The 20,611-nt window shown below is 43.2% G+C and overlaps 1 protein-coding gene across 4 annotated transcripts in view; it reads right to left on the bottom strand.

Moving 5' to 3' along the window:
• The window catches only part of SMYD1 (SET and MYND domain containing 1), a 104,555-nt gene that overhangs the window by 63,469 nt on the left and 20,475 nt on the right, over nucleotides 1-20,611 (bottom strand). For all 4 annotated transcript variants that reach the window (XM_033952290.1, XM_033952281.1, XM_033952270.1 and 1 more), the window contains exons 2-3: nucleotides 16,232-16,408; nucleotides 3,669-3,882 (exon numbers count right to left, since the gene is read on the bottom strand). In XM_033952290.1, coding sequence (XP_033808181.1) covers nucleotides 3,669-3,882; nucleotides 16,232-16,408 — 391 coding nt within the window. The remainder of the gene's footprint in view (nucleotides 1-3,668; nucleotides 3,883-16,231; nucleotides 16,409-20,611) is intronic.

Consider the following 20,611-nt stretch of genomic DNA (forward strand, 5'->3'; position numbering starts at 1 on the left):
CTTGATTCTTTCTGCCCCCTTTTCTAAATCTGGGTATATACCGGCTTTGCGCCTCGTTCACTGTGTCCTTAAATAAGGTCCAGGCTTGGTTCACTGTCAGTGCCTTTCTGGAGCTGTTCTTGAGTTTTCTCTTTACCATGTGTCTCATGGCATCATAATTCCCTTTCCTGAAGTTGAACGTTGTTACAGTGGTTCTCCTCCCCTTTGGCATACTTAGTTCAACTTTGAATTGGATCGTGTTGTGGTCACTGTTCCCTAAAGGTCCCGCTACTTCCACTTCTTGGGCAGGTCCTCTCAGCCCATTGAGGATTAAATCCAGAATAGTTGCCCCTCTCGTTGGTTCTTTGACGAGCTGTTCCAAGTAGCAGTCCCCTACAGCCTCTAGGAACTCCAATTCCTTTGAACAATTGGAAACTCCATGGCTCCAGTCTATCCCTGGGTAGTTGAAATCTCCCATAACTATGGTGTTTGCGTTTTTACATTCTCGCCTCAACTCGGCTCTCAGTTCTTCATCTATTGCTTCTGTTTGCCCGGGCGGGCGGTAGTACAGCCCCATCTTTATCTCGGTTCCCTTTCTTCCTGGTATTTTAACCCATATTGATTCCAGTTGGCCATTAATTGTTGGTGTGTCCACTCCGATCGATTGAATTGTATCCGTTACGTAAAGTGCTATTCCTCCTCCTTTCTGATGTGTCCTGTCTCTTCGGTAGAGCTTGTACCCTGGTAGTGCTGTATCCCATTTGTTGTCCTCGTTCCACCATGTTTCCGTGATTGCTATGATGTCTAGGTTCTCATCTTTGGCCCTGGTTTCTAGTTCCCCCATTTTTTTCGTCAGGCTTCTTGCATTAGTGTACATACAGTTTAAGTCTCGATGGATTTGTTTTCTTGTTGGTTTCCCTTGCGATTCATTATCCTTTCCGTCCCCTTCTCGTTCTGCAGACTTTTGTGTATTGTCTCTCTTGTCTTCCTCCTGTGGGGCGTGGTGTGTTTCTTCATTACGTTCATTTTCTTCTTCTGCAAGTTCATATAGTAATCTCAGCACAGGAAGGAATTATTCCATATAACTGCAGACACAGTTCATACAAAAACTTTACATCCAAGTGCCAGGCAAAGAAAAGAAAAAGTATTTAGCTGCTCGATAATGCTCATTCAATGGACATTGAGAGACTGGGGGGCCACTGAAGGGTCTTTTCTGAAGTTTGCCTGCTGGTAGGATGTTGCTCTAGTTCCTGGATATCGCCATTGAGAGACATTAAGTTTGAATGTAGTATTAAGTGAATTTCTCGGATGTTTATCTCAGCCGGGTGTGTGTGTGTGTGTGTCCTATAGTTGTTTATAGAGTATGTTCTTTTTGTTGTACTTTTTTTGGTTTTGTTTTTAAAATAATAATTTATATTCCGCATATCCTACAATTCTATGCGGATTACAAATTATTCAGGTACTCAAGCATTATTCCCTAACTGTCCCGGCGGTCTCCCACTTTATCTAATATACCTGGGGCAATGGGGATTAAGTGACTTGCCCAGGATCACAAGGAGCAGTGCAGGATTTGAACCCACAACCTCAGAGTGCCAAGGCTGTAGATATAACCACTGCACCACACACTCCCACTTGATTTCATCTACCCCAACATCGACTGGATAAATTCTGCATCAAGGAGTGCTAGGGAGGTAAAAGTCTAAGACATCATAAATGACAGTTTCTTGGAGCAACTGGTCCGGGAACTGACAACAGAGGGAGATATTTTAAATTTGGTCCTTAGTGGAATGCAGGACATAGTACAGGAGGTAACTATGTTGGGCCCTCTAGGAAATAGTGATCATAACATGATCAAATTTGAGCTAACTGGAGTGACATTGCTAAAGAAATCTACTGTAGCAGCATTTAATTTTCACAAGGATGATGCGATAAAATGAGGATAATGATTAAAATGAAGCTAAAAGGGTCTGTGGCAAAGTTCTAAAATGTAAACCAGGCGTGGATGTTGTTTAAAAATGCCATTGTGGAAGCGCAGACCAGATGTATTCCACATATTAACAAAGGTGTAAAGAAGGGAAAATGAGAGCCAGCATAGTTTAAAGGTGAAGTGAAAGAGGCTATTGCAGCCAATCAAAGATCCTTTAAAGAATGGAAAAAGGATCCCAATGAAGAACATAAGAAGAGACATAAGCACTGGCAAGTTAGATGCAATGCATTGATAACGAAAATGAAACAAGAATTTGAAGAACAACTTGCCAAAGAGACAAAAACTTATAGTAACTATTTTTTTTAAGGTACATCAAAAGCAGAAAACCTGTGAGGGAATCTGTGGGACCTTTTGGTGCCTTAGCGCCTGTATCAGGGGCACCAATTACAAATTATAACATGAGTCTGATAGAATGTAGATAACATATATAACTTTCAAATTGCACCACTTTAAATAATGGTAGAGTCTTCCAAAGTACTGAAAACCAATGATTTTGGCCCTGATGCAGGTGCTAATGTGCCAAAACATGTTAGGTGTTTTAAATAACTTTTTTGGGGACTACTTGATCTTCTAATAAAAGATTGGTTTGAACCTTTTTATCTTCCCAGTGGCATTGTAAGGGGAGGGGGCAGTCCGCCCGGATGCTGTCTTGGTGAGGGTGCAAGCACCGTCCTCCTCTCTGCCCCATCACTCTTGCCCTGCCCCCCCACTGCTGCATGTGCACACCGCTTCCCTACCCCCATGCCACTGTAATGTTCCTGGCATGAGCAGAAACCGCAACCTGCTGTCGTGCCAATGTCTGCGCTTCTTCTTACACTACTTCCTGGACCCGCACCTAGGAAGTGACATCAGAGGAAGAGCTGGCGCTGATGCAGCTTGGGAGTTGCTGCTCGTGCCAGGAATATCACAGAGGTATGGGGTAAAGGAAGCAGTGTGCATGTGGTAGGAGGGGTGTGGAGGCGGGGGTGGAGAAGAGGGCAGGGGTGGGGCACCACCACCACCCCGGGTGCCTCTCAACCTCGCTATGCCACTGTATCTTCCTCTCAAAGTTACGGTACCATTTATAGAATAGAGCTTAGTGCTGGGAACTGCACTTAACTTTAATCACAGCCATGGGGCAAATCCTGGCACCTAAATTAAACATGAATCGCCCTTATTCTCTAATTATGTACATAACTGGAGGAATGCCCCCAATCCACCCACGACCTTCCCATTTCCCTGCCCCCTTTTTGGACTCGCACATAGAATTTAGGCACTGGAGCCCGCATCTAAATTTATGCACTTAAATTTTAATTAAAACCAATTTACACCAATAATTGCTTTTCAGAGTATTATGAACACTTTAGAAAGTTGTTGAAAACTTTTCTTTTCTCAAAATTTCTGCCCAATTAGATCGCTCAGTATTCGTAACCCATAATTCGTATTTTTCATAGCGTAATCTTTTGTTAACCGCATTGAACTTATGGCTATGAGGTCTAGAAATTTGTTGTTAGGTTATGTTGAAGTAGGACTAATCCCAGTACTGCTCCTTGTGACCCTGGGCAAGTCACTTAATTCTTCATTGCCCCGGGTACAAAATAAGTACAAAGGTGGTATACAAGTCCCTTTTGCTTTTTATCTTCCATAGTTAAGCTTACTAGTTATTAATGCTTATCCCTTTGTTTACCCAAGAATACAAGCATATATTTCTATAATGACATACCACACCAAATATGTGAGAGATGTACTGCATTCCGAACTGTTGGCTTGAAGGTGGCCAAAAGTCAGTAAAGGTCTGAACATCAGCCATGAGCTCTTTCTTTTCCTCTTCCCCAAAGTTGTCCACATGGTTCTGTAAGTCATCAATGGAGACTAAGCATCCCTCGGTGAGGCCAGTTCCTTCTCTTTCTATTCGCCACATGATACGGGCTGCAAGCCTGAGTTAGAAACAGTGTCATGACATTTTATCAGAGCAGTCAAGATGCAAATATATCCCATGCGACACTAAGGCAGTGATGATGCAGACACAACAGCTCTGAAATATCAGTTCATCTCTGAAATTTTCATAGATTCCATCTCTCTTTCTCGCCTTTCTTTATATGAATGACATAAGCATGAAACACAATGCAACAAACCATAGAGAATGACATGGTGACAGAATTTGTCACCATCCCCGCACTCGCGGATAACCGCGGGAAACCATCACCATGTCATTCTTTAAGGAGAGGGGAAAGAATCAGATTATGAATGGTCGCGAACACCTACCCTCAAGCCTTGCATTGAAGAATGCTGCTGTAGAAGGTCTCAGATTGAGATAGACACTAAAGAATGACATGGGATGGTTTCCTGCAGTTATTCACAGAGATGGGGACGGTGACAAATTCTGTCACCATGCCATTCTCTCCAAGGTAATCAATATTCAGCCATGCTATATGGATAACTTATCTATATAAAACTTTGTGCATTTTCAGTGATCCTATCCATTTAATTCAGATCACTCAAAATCCATGAGTAAAGTTATCCATATAATTTTATCTGTGCAGTTGCTGTGGTTGGAATTAAAATATGTCCCACTAATGCATGATTTAAGATTTGTTTGTAGTTTTAATTGAATTTGTGCTCTATCTATGTTCATAACAGTGATGATTATGATGTTGTTCAGAGATGTATGTTTTATGTGTGGTAATCAAGGGAAACAAGATTTTATGTATGTGATATGGAAATTGCATAGTTCTATGCAGAATATAAATTTTTTTAATAAATAACAGTTACACATTGACTGACAGCTGCCCAAAAAAGTGTTCCCCTTGCTGGCATTAAAAAAAAAAAAAGGCCTTATGCAGCTAGCATCTGATTTTGGTTGCAAACAAGCTTTTTACTGTATGTCAGGGGAAATCTTTAAAATTACATGGGCTGGGAATGAACAAGTAGCCAAAGAAAAGAAAGAAGAGAACGTGCCTCAAAGTATAGCAAACAAGTAAAAAAGGCAAGTGAGATGTTATTAACATCACTCAAAAGGAAATAAGGAGACTACAGACCATACAAAATACAGCTATAAAACTAATATACAATGCAAAAAAATTTGATCACGTCTCCCCATTACTTATAGATGCTCATTGGCTACCAATAAGTCATGGGACTCTGTTCAAAATAATGCTTCTCATCTTTAAGACTTTATTATCCAATGAACCCCAATTCATTTCAAAATCTTTAATCCCTTATTTAACCCAACGCCCATTACGATCATCCAAACAAAAACTTCTTACCGTACCGTCTTTGAAAATCATAGGTACACGAAGAGCCGATATGTTCACAGTAATGGGACCACAATGGTGGAATGCCCTTCCCCAATATATCAGAACCGAACAGGATATTACAGGATAAAAATTTTTAAAAACTTATTTATTCAAAGACGCTTTTAACTTCTAACAAACTTTTAAAAACCCATTTATTTAAAGACCCTCTTAAGCTTTAAAGTATTTGCCTTCCTTAGAGATATCTCTATCTTGTGCTCTGATAATGTTAAACCCAGCCTTTTGTTTTTCCCTCTTTTCTAACCCAACGTTGTAACTTTATTCTTTTCCTTACCCCTCAGATATGTCTTGTTTGAAATTATATTGTAACTTGTCAATATTTGTTATATTTTAGTTTCTTGAACATTATTGCTTTGATTATGTACATTGCCTAGAAATTTTTTAATAGGCGATTCATCAAATATTTAATAAAACTTGAAACTTGAAAATCATGCAACAGTGATATTTATTAGTGTAAAAGTCGCAATACAGTCAAAAAGCTGAGGTCCCATCTAGGATCCTAGTTGGGACCTCAGCTTTTTAACTGTATTGAGACTTTTACATTAGAAAATATCACTGTTGGTTGATGTTGACATTTCGCTTGCCTCTTATGCTTGTCTGGGAATGAGCAACACATTTTCCACATAAAACATAAATGGGAAAGAAGTCCTAGGAAATCTTGCCCACATTTCTTGATCACATACTGCAGTAAATCCAAGCTAGCATCTATCTCAACAGTGTTCACCAGAGCATCTGGGTTATATTACCTTTGTCAAACTTATTGTAAAACAGCCTGGAATTCCAGCTCTTTATCCTAGAACTAAAGTTCTCCACCCTATCTTGGAGGTGCCTCCTCTGTTTCCAATTGATCCATTTTTCAGGATATTCATAATGAATATGTTTCAGATATATCTACATATATACTACTGGGTCTCTCATGTGTAGGCTCTGGCCCATCCTCTGATTGAACTCAAGAGCTTTTCAGGGAGCTTATGGGCTATCTGTCAACGTATGCTCCCGAGTCTTTTCTGGCAGAGGAAAACATAGTCTTTGTAGATCTTTAGACCTGCAAAGTGTCCTTCAGAACAAAGCCCTCAAACATATCAGACTGGGATTGTTCCAGCATTAAACCACTAATGAGGTATATCATTTAAAGGAACTGTTTTGCAAACATTGAAGTCTTGTAACAAAATAGCCACTGAAATTTCCATATACTAGGGTCTTCTTCATCAATTTGGGGTCCTTTTACAAAGGCACGGTAGCAGTTTAATGTGCAGAATACCGCGCATTAAACCGCCTGCCGAGGCGTTAGGAATTTAGGCTGCCGTGGGGGTTAGCGCGTGATGAAATGTCCGACGCGCTAACCCTGTAGCGCGCCTTGATAAAAGGAGCCCTTAGTCTCTAGCAAAGGCACTCTTTGGAGGGGGGGTCTTAAAGGTTTTCTCTGGATTGGTACTTGTGCAATGGAACACAGAAATCTATCTTCAGTAAGAATTTTAAGTTCTTCTCTTGAAGAGAATGGAAAGTGAGCTTCTGCTATAACCGTTGTTAAGCAGGAGCTTGGAATCAGGTCCAATATGCTGACAGTCATCCCTGCTCACTTCAGCTTCTTCAAATACTTGAGGTAACTCTCTAAAGAATATGGAACTAAAACCTCTTTCATAGTAACATAGTAACATAGTAGATGACGGCAGATAAAGACCCGAATGGTCCATCCAGTCTGCCCAACCTGATTCAATTTAAAAAAAAAAATTTTTTCTTCTTCTTAGCTATTTCTGGGCGAGAATCCAAAGCTTTACCCGGTACTGTGCTTGGGTTCCAACTGCCGAAATCTCTGTTAAGACTTACTCCAGCCCATCTACACCCTCCCAGCAATTGAAGCCCTCCCCTGCCCATCCTTTCACCAGTTTTAATTTCTGGGCCTCTTAATCTCCAAATATTCCCTTAGAATTCCCTTGAATTATAATTACACTTCTCTCCTGGAAGCCTGAGTGCTCCATCTTTGAGTCTCAGCACACTCTTGGGACATGAATTGGGACATGAGCAAGGATGAAGAAGTAGAGCCAAAGTGGACTCAACAAAGTTAAAGCAATACTCATCTTTGAAATATACCTCCCACAGGGTTCTATCTGAGATAACACACTCTTCTCTGACATTGTTGGCGCCTTGCAAATGTGTGCAAATTTATCTCGCACATATTTATTATGGATATCTAGGAAAAATAAGCAAGTTACATCAGTGGCGTACCTAGGGTATGTGGCACCCGGGACCCATAATTTTTTGACACCCCCCATGTAAAAAATATTTTTTGTAATAACAATGAAACTGAATAAATGGTCATAATAGAAACAGGCAGTGAAAATTTTCTTTTATTGAACCTCATATATGTAACCATTATTCCAAACATACCATAACATAACATAAATTATGTCTGAATTGTCATGACATCAGAAGTACATATGGAGTAGTTGCAGGTGATGCTTGGGTCAGTTCTGATTGTGTTAGTTCGGTTTTATGTGTTTTTTGAATAGAAGGGTTTTTATTTCTTTTTTGAAGGTTTTGTAGTTTGTGGTCGAGGTCAATAGGTTGTAGAGTTGGGGGTCAAGTGTTGCAGCTCGAATGGCTAGGAGGTTGTCGAACTGTTTTTTCCTTTTGACGTTTTTGGTTGGAGGGCGTGTGAATGGTGCGTGAGTTCTCCTATGTCTGGTTGAGGTGGATTTAATTATTTAGCTGAAGAAATTAGTTACCCCCCCCCATTCCATACACATTAATTCTCTTCCATTTTTGTTCCCATTATAAAAAACACTGATAAGTTCTCAGAAAAAAAATACATTAAAATAAGAAGTGAAAACAAAGGCCCCTACAGATGAGAACATAACATAAGAATAGCCTAACTGGGTCAGATCAATGGTCCATCATGCCCAGTAACCCATTCTCATGGAAGCCAATCCAGGTCACTAGTACCTGGCCAAAACCAAAAGAGTAGCAACATTCCATGCTACCGATCCAGGACAAGCAGATGTTTCCCCCATGTCCAAACCTTTCTTAAAACGAGCTACGCTATCTGCTTTTACCATAACTTCTGGCCACTTCATTTTTAAGCTGAGATCTTTCCTTCCAAACAGAGACTTTGCTAGATGTCAAATACAGCACAAGATAACTTCACACGGACTTAGCTGTGCAGGAAATGTGAATCTCCTCATACACCCACCATATAGTGCAAAAATGTGCAAAAGTCTGGTTTTTTCTTTCGATCACTACATAAACTAATGCCACACAAGCAGCGCTGTTACAAACATATTCTGTAGGTCAGTGCTAAGGTTAACAAAGTTTCCTTCCTTAGACCAGAAGGAGATACTGACAAACCACTGGAAGAGATCCCAAAACAACTACCCAGGAACAACACCCAAAGCCCCACTCAGTGTGTGAACCAGTTGAGTGGAGTGGACTAACTGGGGGGTGGAAATGGGCCCGGAGTTTGCGCAGCAGAATTTCCCAGATCACCTCTTCCTCTCAACAAAATTGACACGCTGCCACCACCACCACTAGGAACACCTCACCGCGTAGGCCAGCAATGCTATAAACTTTATAAAACACATTATTATATTTTCTTATAAAGCACATATTTTAACTGAACTCTCTGACATCCTCAGCCTTTCCATTCACAAAAATAGAAGGAAGAAAAGTTCCCATTTCCTGCTGTCTCATGTCCTCGGCCTATACAATATTTTTCTTCTGCAGACCCTTCAAAAGTCTAACCAAATCCTCGTTTCACTTGCATTATAAAGTACTGAGGATGCCATCTCTCCCCAATCCCAGGTCCTAAAGTCTAAGACAGTAGCGCAAACTAGTGCTGCCAGATTCAGGAAAAAAAATTTCGATTCGATTCAGCCTATTGAATTGGTTTTTCGATTTGATTTTCCTGCCCAATTGGGTGTTTTTTTTCAAACATCCTGGTGGGTTTATTTTATAGCTTTTTCACCCCCCTTTGGCTTCTCCTAACCACACTGGCGCTGTGATGTAAATAAAATAAAGAAACAAAAAGGACTTTTCCTCTCTCTGTTAAATCCTAGCTCACGTTTGCGGTCTAACACCAGCTCTGGCAGGATACACATTTCAAATCTGACATATTGTAATCACAAAACAGAAAATAAAATTAATTTTTCTACCTTTTTGTTGTCTGGTTATTTTTCAAATCTTGTTGGTCCAAGGCTCTGGTTGTCTTCTGATAACTTGCTTGCCAGGGTCTCCTTCTTTCTTCTTTCTCCGTGCTAACCATCCATCTGCCATCTCTGTCCTCCCCTTCCATTTCCCTTCCCTCCCCCGGATGTCTGGCATCTTTCCTTTTTTTTGTCTCCCTCCACAGATCCACCTTTTCTTAACTACCCTTTCATCCAGCAGCTCTCCCTCCTTCCCCACCACCCCAGGGTCCACCATCTCTCCCTTTCTTTTCCCAACTACCCTTCTAGCCAGTATCTCTATCTCCCCCCTCCACACCATCCCTTGTGTCCAACTTCTCTCCCTTTCTGTTCCTTCCCTCCCTAAAACCCATGTCCATTATCTCTCTCTCTCTCCTCTATTTTCAGACCCATTATTTCTTCCCATCCAAAGTCCGGCATATGCACGTCTCTTTGAACCCCTCCTCCTTCCCTCTGTGTACTTCTACACCAGGGCCCCCCTCCCCTGAAGTCCTCTCCCCCCCTTAAAGGTCTGCATCCCACCCCTGAAGGCCTGTCCCCCCCCCCTTGAAGGCCTGCCTGCTCCCCTTGAAGGTCTGCCCCCCCTGAAGGCCTGTCCCCACCCCTTGAAGGCCTGCACCCCCCTGAACGCCTGCACCCCCCGAAGGCCTGTCCCCCCCTTGAAGGCCTGCCTGCCTGTTCCCCTTGAAGGCCTGCCCCCCCTGAAGGCCTGCACCCCCCTGAAGGCCTACACCCCCCTTGAAGGCCTGCACCCCCTCCGAAGGCCTGCACCCCCCCCGAAGTCCTACACCCCCTTCGAAGGCCTTTCCCCCCCTTGAAAGCCTGCCTGCCTGTCCCCCCTTGAAGGCCTGTACCCCCCTTGACGGCCTGTGCCCTCCCTTGAAGGCGTGTCCCCCCCCGAAGGCCTGTACCCTCCTCCGACAGCCTATCACCCCTCCCCCGAAGGCCTGCCTGTCTTCCTTGAAGGCCTGCCTGCCTATTCTCCATGAAGGCCTGTCCCCCTGAAGGCCTGTCTCCCCCCCCACAAGGTCTGCCTGCCTGTCCCACCCTGAAGGCCTGCTGCCCCCCCACTAGCTCGAAGGACCGCTCAGCCCCACCACTACCACCACGAAGCACTGCTCATTCCCCCGGCCTCCCCGCTTCATTTCCCTGGGGAAACAGCCTGCAGCAAGATCGCGCGATGCCAGCGATCTTTGCTTGATTCGGTTGTTTCCTCCGCCGCGGTCCCGCCCCTCCTCTGACATCAGAGGAGGGGTGGGACCGTGGCGGAGGAAACAGCCAAAGCAGGCAAAGATCGCTGGCATCACGATCTTGCTGCAGGCTGTTTCCAGACGCGACACCCGACGCAGGGGGGGGAACCGGACCGGACCGGAAGCACCTCCTCAGTGCTTGGCACCCAGGGCGGATCGCCCCCCACGCCCCCCCATTGGTACGCCACTGAGTTACATGTGCCTGCTGAATAGGGTTGAGAACCACTTTTCTAGAAGGAAATGGATCTACTTGTGGGCAAATCACTTGTCCTCCACTGCCCCAGGCACATTACCTAGACTGTGAGACCTTGAGGACAGATAGAGAAAATGCTTGAAGTACCTGTATATAAAACCGCTTTGAGTGTGGTTGTAAAACTACAAAAAAGCGGTATAAAAAGCGGTATACAAGTCCCAATCCCTTTCCCTAATGTTTGAATGTGGTATACTATTGACTAATATTTTTTTGGCATTACAAGGTATATGCAGAGATTTGTAGATATACATAACAGACATTACAGTATTGTCTTTTTAGAGATTACAATATAGTCCAGACACAAATAGACAATAAACATATGTTTGGGAAAATGTTTTAAAGGCAATCCAGGGAGCCTCCAATTCAGATCAATGGTTCCTTTAATTTTTTACTGCCACTGCTGCAACTGCATAAAACACATCATTAAGCAAAGCTTACAGCATGTACTTTTCAACTTCTTGTGGTTCATTTCACACCCTTCTGTTAATAAACATTTTTTAACCTGCTTAGAACTTTTTAAGGCATGGAACTTGACTGAATATTAATTCATAGGTTAATGCACATTGATTTTAGTGCAAACTATTTTTATGATGCCTTAAGAAGCTGAATGCACACTAAAGAATGCTTATCCCTATTATGGCTCAGTGAAAGTGCTGTGTACAGTTTTAAGGGAGACCAGAGTTCAACCTGAAAGAATGGTACAGTTTAGGGGGTGAAGAACTTATGTGCACGACAGAAGAGCAGGACTTGGGTGTGATTGTACGTGATGATCTTAAGGTGACCAAACAGGTTGAAAAGGTGACGGCAAAAGCTAGAAGGCTGCTAGGGTGCATAGGAAGAGGTATGGCCAGTAGGAAAAAGAAGGTATTGATGCCCTTGTATAAGACTCTGCTGAGACCTCATTTAGAATATTGTGTACAATTCTGGAGATCGTACCTTCAAAAAGATATCAAAAGGATGGAGTTGGTCTAGAGGAAAGCTACTAAAATGGTACATGGTCTTCATCATAAGGCGTATGGGGACAGACTTAAAGATCTCAATATGCATACTTTGATGGAAAGGCACAAGAGGGGAGATATGATAGAGGCGTTTAAATCAATCTAATAAAAAAAAATGTTATTAACCAAGTGGTGGAAATGCCCACTGAAAAACCATTTCATTAAAGTGGAGAAAAAACCTCAACTTTATTTCATATACAGACGGCAACCCAATGAGTTTTTTAGCCGTTCTTATTATGTATCATGGGCAAAAAAACTCCACTATTCCTCAAAATGTAATCTTTCAAAACGGGAACATATCCCGCCACTGTGCACAGAGAACAGGTAAAAGAACTTATCTTCACAGCTGTTATCAAAACCAGTATCGCGATTGGATGCAGTGATCTTCCTGCAAAAACATGTATGGCACCGAAGTGAATATAAGGAACCAATGTCAAAGTCCAACAAGGCGGGGGGGGGGGGAGTGGCCAAGATGGCGGAGGCTTGCGAGTTTTAGTCAGGTGAGCGGTTACCTCGCTAGTGGTTTCGCTAGATTTTCCTTCAGAGAATGCCTCACACTAAACGGAAAGATGCTGTCCGAATGGGACCTCCAACAACGGATACATCAACTCCTATGCGCCAGACCCTACTCGCCTTTACCGCCAGAGCCCCTCTGGTGACTGGAGAGCGAGGCTTGGTTGCGCCGGCACTTGGGGACTTAGTACCAGCGCTTGAGCTGGAAGTTTCTTTATCGCCTCCAGCTCCCATTGTCCCTCCGTATCCCGCGGTGCAATCGCCTGAGAGTCAGAGTGAGCCCGATACCGAAATGGTTGCGGGTTTGTACTCTTTGGAGGGTAATCAGGCGATAAGAGATCCCGCAGTGAAACCAACAGCTGCTGGGGTCTTATCCTCAGCCCATTCGGAGGTCACCCTGCTGGACGTCTGAGGAGTTCTTCATAGAATGGAAGGAACAGTACTGAAGACTGCCCAAGAAACATCAGAACTGGTGAGGAAAATGGACTCTGTCTAAAACTGTTGAAAATGTTAAAGCTGACAATGAAACTAAATTTCAATTAGTACATGAAGATATAAAAACCTTGAAAACAACAGTTGATAGTTTGATCAAAGATAAAGTGGTGGTTCATAAAAAAATTGAACAGCTAGAAAATTTTAACAGAAGACTCAATTTGTGTTTCTTGAACTTCCCAAAGACTTTGGAAATATCAGCTGTAGAACTGTTTAGGAAGTACTTAATACAAAATTTAAACTTCTCTCTCGAGGCTATTCCTCCATTAAACAAAATCTATTATTTGCCTATGAAAAAAAACCCTGGGACTGAATTGGAGATTGAAAATCAGATCCAGCCAGTTCCTCCTACCATGGATTTGGATAATTTGTCAGCTATATTGGAGACTACTACAACAATCGAAGAAAGAGCAACATTGCTTGTGTCTTTTATTTTTCAACAAGATTTGAATTCAGTATTGAAACTTTATTTTCAGAAATCTCTAATTCCCTTTATGGGTCAACTATATGGGTTTTTCCTGATGTAAATAAAGAGACTCAAACGAGAAGGAAATCTTTTCTAACTATGAGACAAGAGACTAAGGAAATTGGTGCAGTCTTTCAATTGATGTACCCATGCAAATGCCTTATTAAATATGCTGGGACTAAATATATTTTCTTTGTTCCAGACCATTTACGAGCCTTCCTAGGCTTGAAGAAAATCTCCAGGGGGTAAAATGGGAAATAATTGGACTGTTAAGGGGCCAATAAGCCGTTAATGCCTTTTCATTTCATTTCCTCATGTAGAATTTGGTCCCCAATATTAAGCATTCTCCCCTTCCAAACTTTTTGAGGTCTAAGGAGAAATATTGGACTCTTATTATGTTGATATTCTGTGATACATATTGTTTTCTTTCGAATTGCCTACACAAGTTGTTTTACTTGTATATTATTTCAATAATTATAAATAAATAAATAAAAAGTCCAACAAGGCACTTGTTTCAACAACGAATGGCTGCTTCAGGGAGTTCTTTCCTATTCCGTCCACAATTTGACTTCACTGTAGCATCTGATTTATAGCTCCGTGCCTCATTACGTCATTTCCGCCAAAAACTCTGCTGGTCAAGAACAATACTTATACACCCAAAAATAAAAAATCAATAAGTTAGTAGAACGTGTACCATTCTATTTTTTGGTTAAGACCATTGGGCCAGATGATATTCAGAAAACAAACGGATCTGTTATTATTATTATTTTTCTAGTGAGAGGCGTTTAAATACCTACATGGTGTAAATACGCATGAGTCGAGTCTCTTTCATTTGAAATGAAGCTCTGGAATGAGAGGGCATAGGGTGAAGTTAAGAGGTGATAGGCTCAGGAGTAATCTAAGCAAATACTCTTTTACAGAAAGTGTGGTAGATGTGTGAAATAGTCTCCCAGAAGAGGTGGTGGAGACAGAGACTGTGGCTGATTTCAAGAAAGCCTGGGATAGTCACGTGGGATCTCTTAGAGAGAGGAAGTGATAATGGTTACTCCGGATGGGCAGACTGGATAGGCCATTTAGTCTTTATCTGCCATCATGTTTCTATGTAACCAGTGAGCTAGATTTCTGCTCCCATGAGCAGGGCAGGATTAATTCATCGAGGGCTCCTAGGCACACAAGTACACTGGGCCCCCATGCCCCGCCCCACCCCACCATGCACCCAGGTGGAAACAGGAAGTTGCGCCAGAGGGAAGCTTAGGGCAAGCAGAACCGCTTGTACAATTACAGTTCCAGTTGCCTTTCTTACCCACTTTGCTTGCTTGTCTTACTTTCCATCGATGGGGCGGGGCTGCGTTGCCAATTGGGGGTGGGGGGGTCTGCATTGCTGATCGATGCTGGAGGGGCCCAGCTCCGTTTGGAAAAAACAATGTTAATGCCCTCTTTCATCGGGCCCCCCTGACCATTTCGGGCTCTAGGCACGTGCCTACTTGGCCTTTTGGTTAATCCTGCCCTGCCCATGAGTGGCCTGGATTCGGTGTACTTCAGAAGCAGTATTCAAAACTGGAGGGAAAGAGAAAGAGACCCAGTCACACAATGGCAACTCTAGTGGTCAGACTCTGGGTGCTCATGCAATGGGTTCCTGAGGGACCCCTGAATGAAGATTATTGTTACAATGACCAGGCTGAACAGAGGGGTAAGAATGGGAATACAATTGGGGTAGCTGTGAATGAAGACTCCAGGCACTGTAAATTCACTAAAAACTGTTTCCAACTAGAGAATGACACGGTGACAAAATTCATCACCGTTCCCGTCCCCGCGGATAACCGCGGGAAACCATCTTCATGTCATTCTTTAAGGAAAGAGGGAAGAATCAGAGTATGAATGGCCACAACCACTGACCCGCAAGCTTTGCTTTGAAGAATGCTGGTGTAGAAGGATTGAGATTGAAATAGACACTAGAAAATGACATGGGATTATTTCCCGCGGTTATCCGCAGGGATGGGAACGGTGATGAATTTTGTCACCGTGTCATTCTCTATTTCCAACTGTACTGGAACTGAAAAAAATTAGGAGCCAACTTTCAAGCCATAAAGCTCATTCAAGATGCAAAAATGCCTTTGAGTTGTATGAAGCTATGTAAGTTTAAAATGAAAAGGTCAGACAGGTTTATTCATCATCCATCATCGATGAAGCCAAATGATCTTTAGTTGAGAGCCTGCTCCATTGTGAACTATAATCCTCTCTTGCCTCACATGGCAACAGTTTCTATTTCTATAGGTTTTATAAATAGAAGGCTTGTTAAATGAAGACTAAAGACCACTGCATTGACGAACTGGCTAAGGCCAGCTGAAAATACAATGGAACATGAGCTTAGCTTCCCCTGTCAAAGAAGGAGAAAGCACAAGTAATGTATCTCAATTATTATTTATTAGCACATAAAGAGTCTCTGCCAGCATTCCTTCCGATATGCTGACTAGTTTTCTTTCTTCCTTGACCCTGCATTTACCAGTCGTCCAAGCATTCATGATGTTAACATTTTTTTTCTTTTATTTCACATCGCAAATAAATGCATAAAATGAAATAAAATTCTGTATATTGGGATCCTAGGCAAATTTAGCCAATGCTTGGAACTCATTCAACATGCCATCCCATTTTAATAGCTCCATATATATATTATGGAGTCAAAGTCAAAATCTTGGGGATGCCTTTAAGGCACTCAAGACTGTCACTGCTCGACAGTGATTCAACTTCAAGAGCTAGATAGGGGCAAAGCAAGGAGAGGGCAAAAAAGTCTGAAAGAAAAGATGTAAGAGATCAGTTCTCACCTGATATTTTCATTAGGTATTTTCCCATTCTTCTTGATAGAAGAGCACTCATTTTTGTGATTTGTCCAGGCATCTTTCTGACAGGTTCGATCACAGTAGTGGGCAAACTTACATTGTCCACAACGTTGGAGCTTCTCTTGCCTCTTAAAGCAGTTATGGCACACATGGGCAGTAAGGCTGAAAACCACACCAGAATAAAACATCAATCAGCAACTATAATGGCCAAATGATACAAGTTTAGTAGTATGTGTTGTTTTCACTTGCATTACAATTTGTAAATTAATTTTTATTTATTTAGATGTATTAACAACCTTTTTTATGCAGAGATGCACCCAAAGTGGTTTACAGTACATTGAATATTAATCAGGTACTCTTAAGTATTTTCCCTATCGGGATAGATTTAACTGTGGTACCTGGGGCAATGGAGTGCTAAGTGACTTGCCCAGAGTCACAAGACCCATGCCAGGATTGAACTCGCAACCTCATTCATGTTGTCATTAAATTGAACTTTTCTCTCTGAGATCTGAAATACATACATAAGAACATAAGCAATGCCTCTCCTGGGTCAGACCTGAGGTCCATCATGCCCAGAAGTCCGCTCACGCGGCGGCACAACAGGTCCAGGACCTGTGCAGTAATCCTCTATTTATACCCCTCTATCCCCTTTTCCAGCAGGAAATTGTCCAATCCTTTCTTAAACCTCTGTACTGTACTCTGCCCTATTACGCCCTCTGGAAGCGCATTCCAGTAGTCCACCACTCGTTGGATAAAGAAGAACTTCCTAGCATTCGTTTTGAATCTGTCCCCTTTCAACTTTTCTGAATGCCCTCTTATTCTTTTATTTTCCGAAAGTTTGAAGAATCTGTCCCTCTCTACTCTCTCTATGCCCTTCATGATCTTGTAAGTCTCTATCATATCCCCTCTAAGTCTCCTCTTCTCCAGGGAAAAGAGACCCAGTTTCTCCAATCTCTCAGCGTATGAAAGGTTTTCCATCCCTTTTATCAGACGTGTCGCTCTCCTCTGAACCCTCTCGAGTAACGCCATATCCTTCTTAAGGTACGGTGACCAATATTGGACGCAGTATTCCAGATGCGGGCGCACCATCGCCCGATACAACGGCAGGATAACTTCTTTTGTCCTGGTTGTAATACCCTTCTTGATTATACCTAGCATTCTATTTGCTTTCTTAGCGGCCGCTGCGCACTGTGCCGTCGGCTTCATTGTCATGTTCACCATTACCCCCAAGTCCCTTTCTTGGGTACTCTCATTCAATAACATCCCTCCCATCGTATAGTTGTACCTTGGGTTTCTGCTTCCCACATGCAATACTTTACATTTCTCAACGTTGAACTTCATCTGCCATCTCGCCGCCCATTCCCCCAGTTTGTTCAAGTTTAAGAAGTTTCAAGGGACATTATTCATTTAATTGAATCATTCTCAAACTTTTGTCACCTCATAGTAAACATGAGAACTTAAGGTATGCCATGTTGAGTGAGGATCATCGAGCCCAACACCTGTCTCTGACAGTGGCCAGGATGGGTCACAAGTACCTGGCAGATGCCAAAAGGTTGATTAGTTTCTCAGAATTTATTACAAGTGATAATTCTACCTGGCTAATCATTTTGAATGAACTTTTCTTCCTGAACTTGTCCAAACTTCTTTTGAACGTCACCTTCATAGCTGCATAAAAAATACTTTCTACAATTTGTTGTCAATTTACTGATTCTTAGTTTCATGAAGTGTCCTCCTGTTTTAATGTTGGCTAAGCAATCATTCCCTATTTAACTATTCCAGTCCACTCATAATTTTATAAATTCAATCATATCCCCTCTCAGTTATCTCCTTTACAAGCTGAATAGCCTAACTTGTTTTGCCCTTCGTTATAAGGGAGGTGTTCCAGCCCTTCTTCTTTTTTGTCATTCTTCTCTGGCCTTTTTTGAGTTCCATTAGATCCTTTTGGAGTTGGGGGAGCCAGAACTGCAGACAGTACTGTAGATATGATCTGACTATGGATTTGTTCAATGGGCTTGAAAAACCTTTGGGTGCTGGGTTGCCTTGGCATCGTAAAAATTGCATCCTGGTGCCCTGCTCAAGATTACATGCCCCCCCCCTAGTATGTATGCTGCTTTCCCCCCCCCATTTGCTACTGCTGAAGAAACACTCATTGTTTCTTTCTCCCGGTCATTAATTAATATGTTAAACAGCTTGGGGCCAATATTGAGGCTGTGGGAGGGATTCTAGCTAACTCCTGCAGTTGGCGCTGAGCCTGGATATTCGGTGACCCGTCAAAAGCATGCAGGACATTGGCACGCTGACAATCCCGCTCTGCCATTTGCGTGCTGCCAATTCGGCTGGTTTTAGGCCTTACCCTTTGCGCTCTGAGGGGGAACCCCCCCCCACTCCATCAACAACTCCTCGCGCTCCCGCTGAGGGTGTGGGTGTGTGGGTGTAGGGAAATCCCCCATTACACTGAAAACTCCCGAAGAGTGAAAATGGGAAGGAGAACGAGAGTTTTCAGTGGAGTGGGGGGTTCTCCCCCCCCAACGGGAGCATGAGGACTTATAAGTGTAGTGGGAGAGTTCCCTCCAACCCTTTCAGAACGCAAACAGTAAGGCTTAAAACTGGAAGAATCAATGGCGCACCTTTGTCCTGCTGCAAATGTCAGGGTAAGATTGTTAGCGTACCAATGTCCTGTGCGCTTTCAATGGTGTACCAGATATTCAATGCTGGGCCGTTTCCGGTGACTGGAATTGTATATCTGGTCTATTTTTGGCCAGATATAAGTAAAGATGACACCTGCAGGCATAAGGGCTATTTTTATAGTGCACACAATGACGCAGTAAGGGCGGCGGTCTGCTCCAGGTGCCGTCTTGGTGAGGGCGCAGGCACCCATCCTCCTCTCCACCCTCCAGCTCCTTCCCCGCCCTCTCCCCCACTGCCACACATGCACACCACTTCCCTTCCCTCGTACCTCTGTAACATTCCTGGCATGAGCAGCAACCCCTAACCTGCTGTTGCGTCAGTGTCAGTTCTTCCTCTGATGTCACTTCCTGGACCCGCGCCTAAGGAGTGAAGTCAGAGGAAGAGCTTTCGTTGGTGCGACAGCAGGTTGGGGGTTGCTACTCACGCCAGGAACGTTAGAGGGATGGGGACGGGAAACAGTGCACATGTGGCCTGAGGGGGCAGGGAAGAAGCGTGTGGAGGTGGGGGACGGAGAAGAGGACCACCGTCCCAGTCACCTCTCACCCTCGCTACGCCACTGAGTGTACAGGTGTGTAGAGGTAGTTTGGGGTGGGGTTTGTAGGGCTCACCATACAATATAAGCGAGTTATGGTGAGATGTGTACCTGAGACCTTTTAAATTAAAGTTCATTGCAGTGCCCCCTAGAATACCCCAATGCTCTGCTGAGATGTCTGTGTGGTCATTCTACTAAGAAAGCTGGCCCCTCCTATATCCCAATGGCTTGTTTGTGTGTGTTTTCCTTTTGGACATATTTTGGTCAAAAATAGACACACTAAGCTCAAAAACATCTAGAAAATGGCCATTTTCAAAACAAAAAGATGTTTTTCTGGTTTGAAGATGGTCATTGTCTTCACTGGATTTTAGGGTATTTTTCCCCAAACGTCCAAAATCGTAATTAGACGTCATGTTGAAAATACTCCTCGATAGCTCTTAATTTAGAAGCATTTCCACGTCTAAATAGCAACTTTTACATGTGTAGATTGGCATGCACAAGTATGCATTGTGTGACGAGCTTTTAAAGGTAACCTTTCTTTCTTCAGATCAAAAATAAGCAAATGTTGACAAATGTCTCTATATAAGGAAAACATGAAAGTATTTTAATGATAGTATCACAGGAAGAGGGAGGGATAGGTGGTAAGCAGGAGACAGGGATGCCAAAGCAGTCTTAAATGTCTTTGTAGTGGGGCATCATGTATGTATTAAGACATCAGTTTTATCTCCGAGATCTCAGAGAGAACGAGAGCCAGAAGCCTTGAGCATGCGCAGATGTTCAAGGCCCAGCCCAGGAAGAGGCGAGATTTTACTGTCACTCGCACCGGCAAGCAGCAGATGAGGTAAGGAGCTTGTTTGGGAGATAGGGTGGGCGGATGCCGCTTCCAGCATGGGGGTGCGATGTGGTTCTTGGGGGGAGGGGCATTCACGGGTGTGGGGGGGGGGGGCGATGCTGGTTCGGGCGGGGGTGGAGGAGGTGATGGAGCAGCGCCGGTAGCCTCGGGGGGGGGGAGGGGAAGGAGGAGGTAGAACGAATCAAAATGAGTTTCCCTTACTTTCTATGGGGAAACTCGCTTTGATATACGAGCAATGTGGTTTACAAGCATGCTTGTGGAACGAATTATGCTCGTAAACCAAGATTCCACT

The sequence above is a fragment of the Geotrypetes seraphini genome, chromosome 1 (genome assembly GCF_902459505.1).
Source record: "Geotrypetes seraphini chromosome 1, aGeoSer1.1, whole genome shotgun sequence".
Lineage (NCBI taxonomy): Eukaryota > Metazoa > Chordata > Amphibia > Gymnophiona > Dermophiidae > Geotrypetes > Geotrypetes seraphini.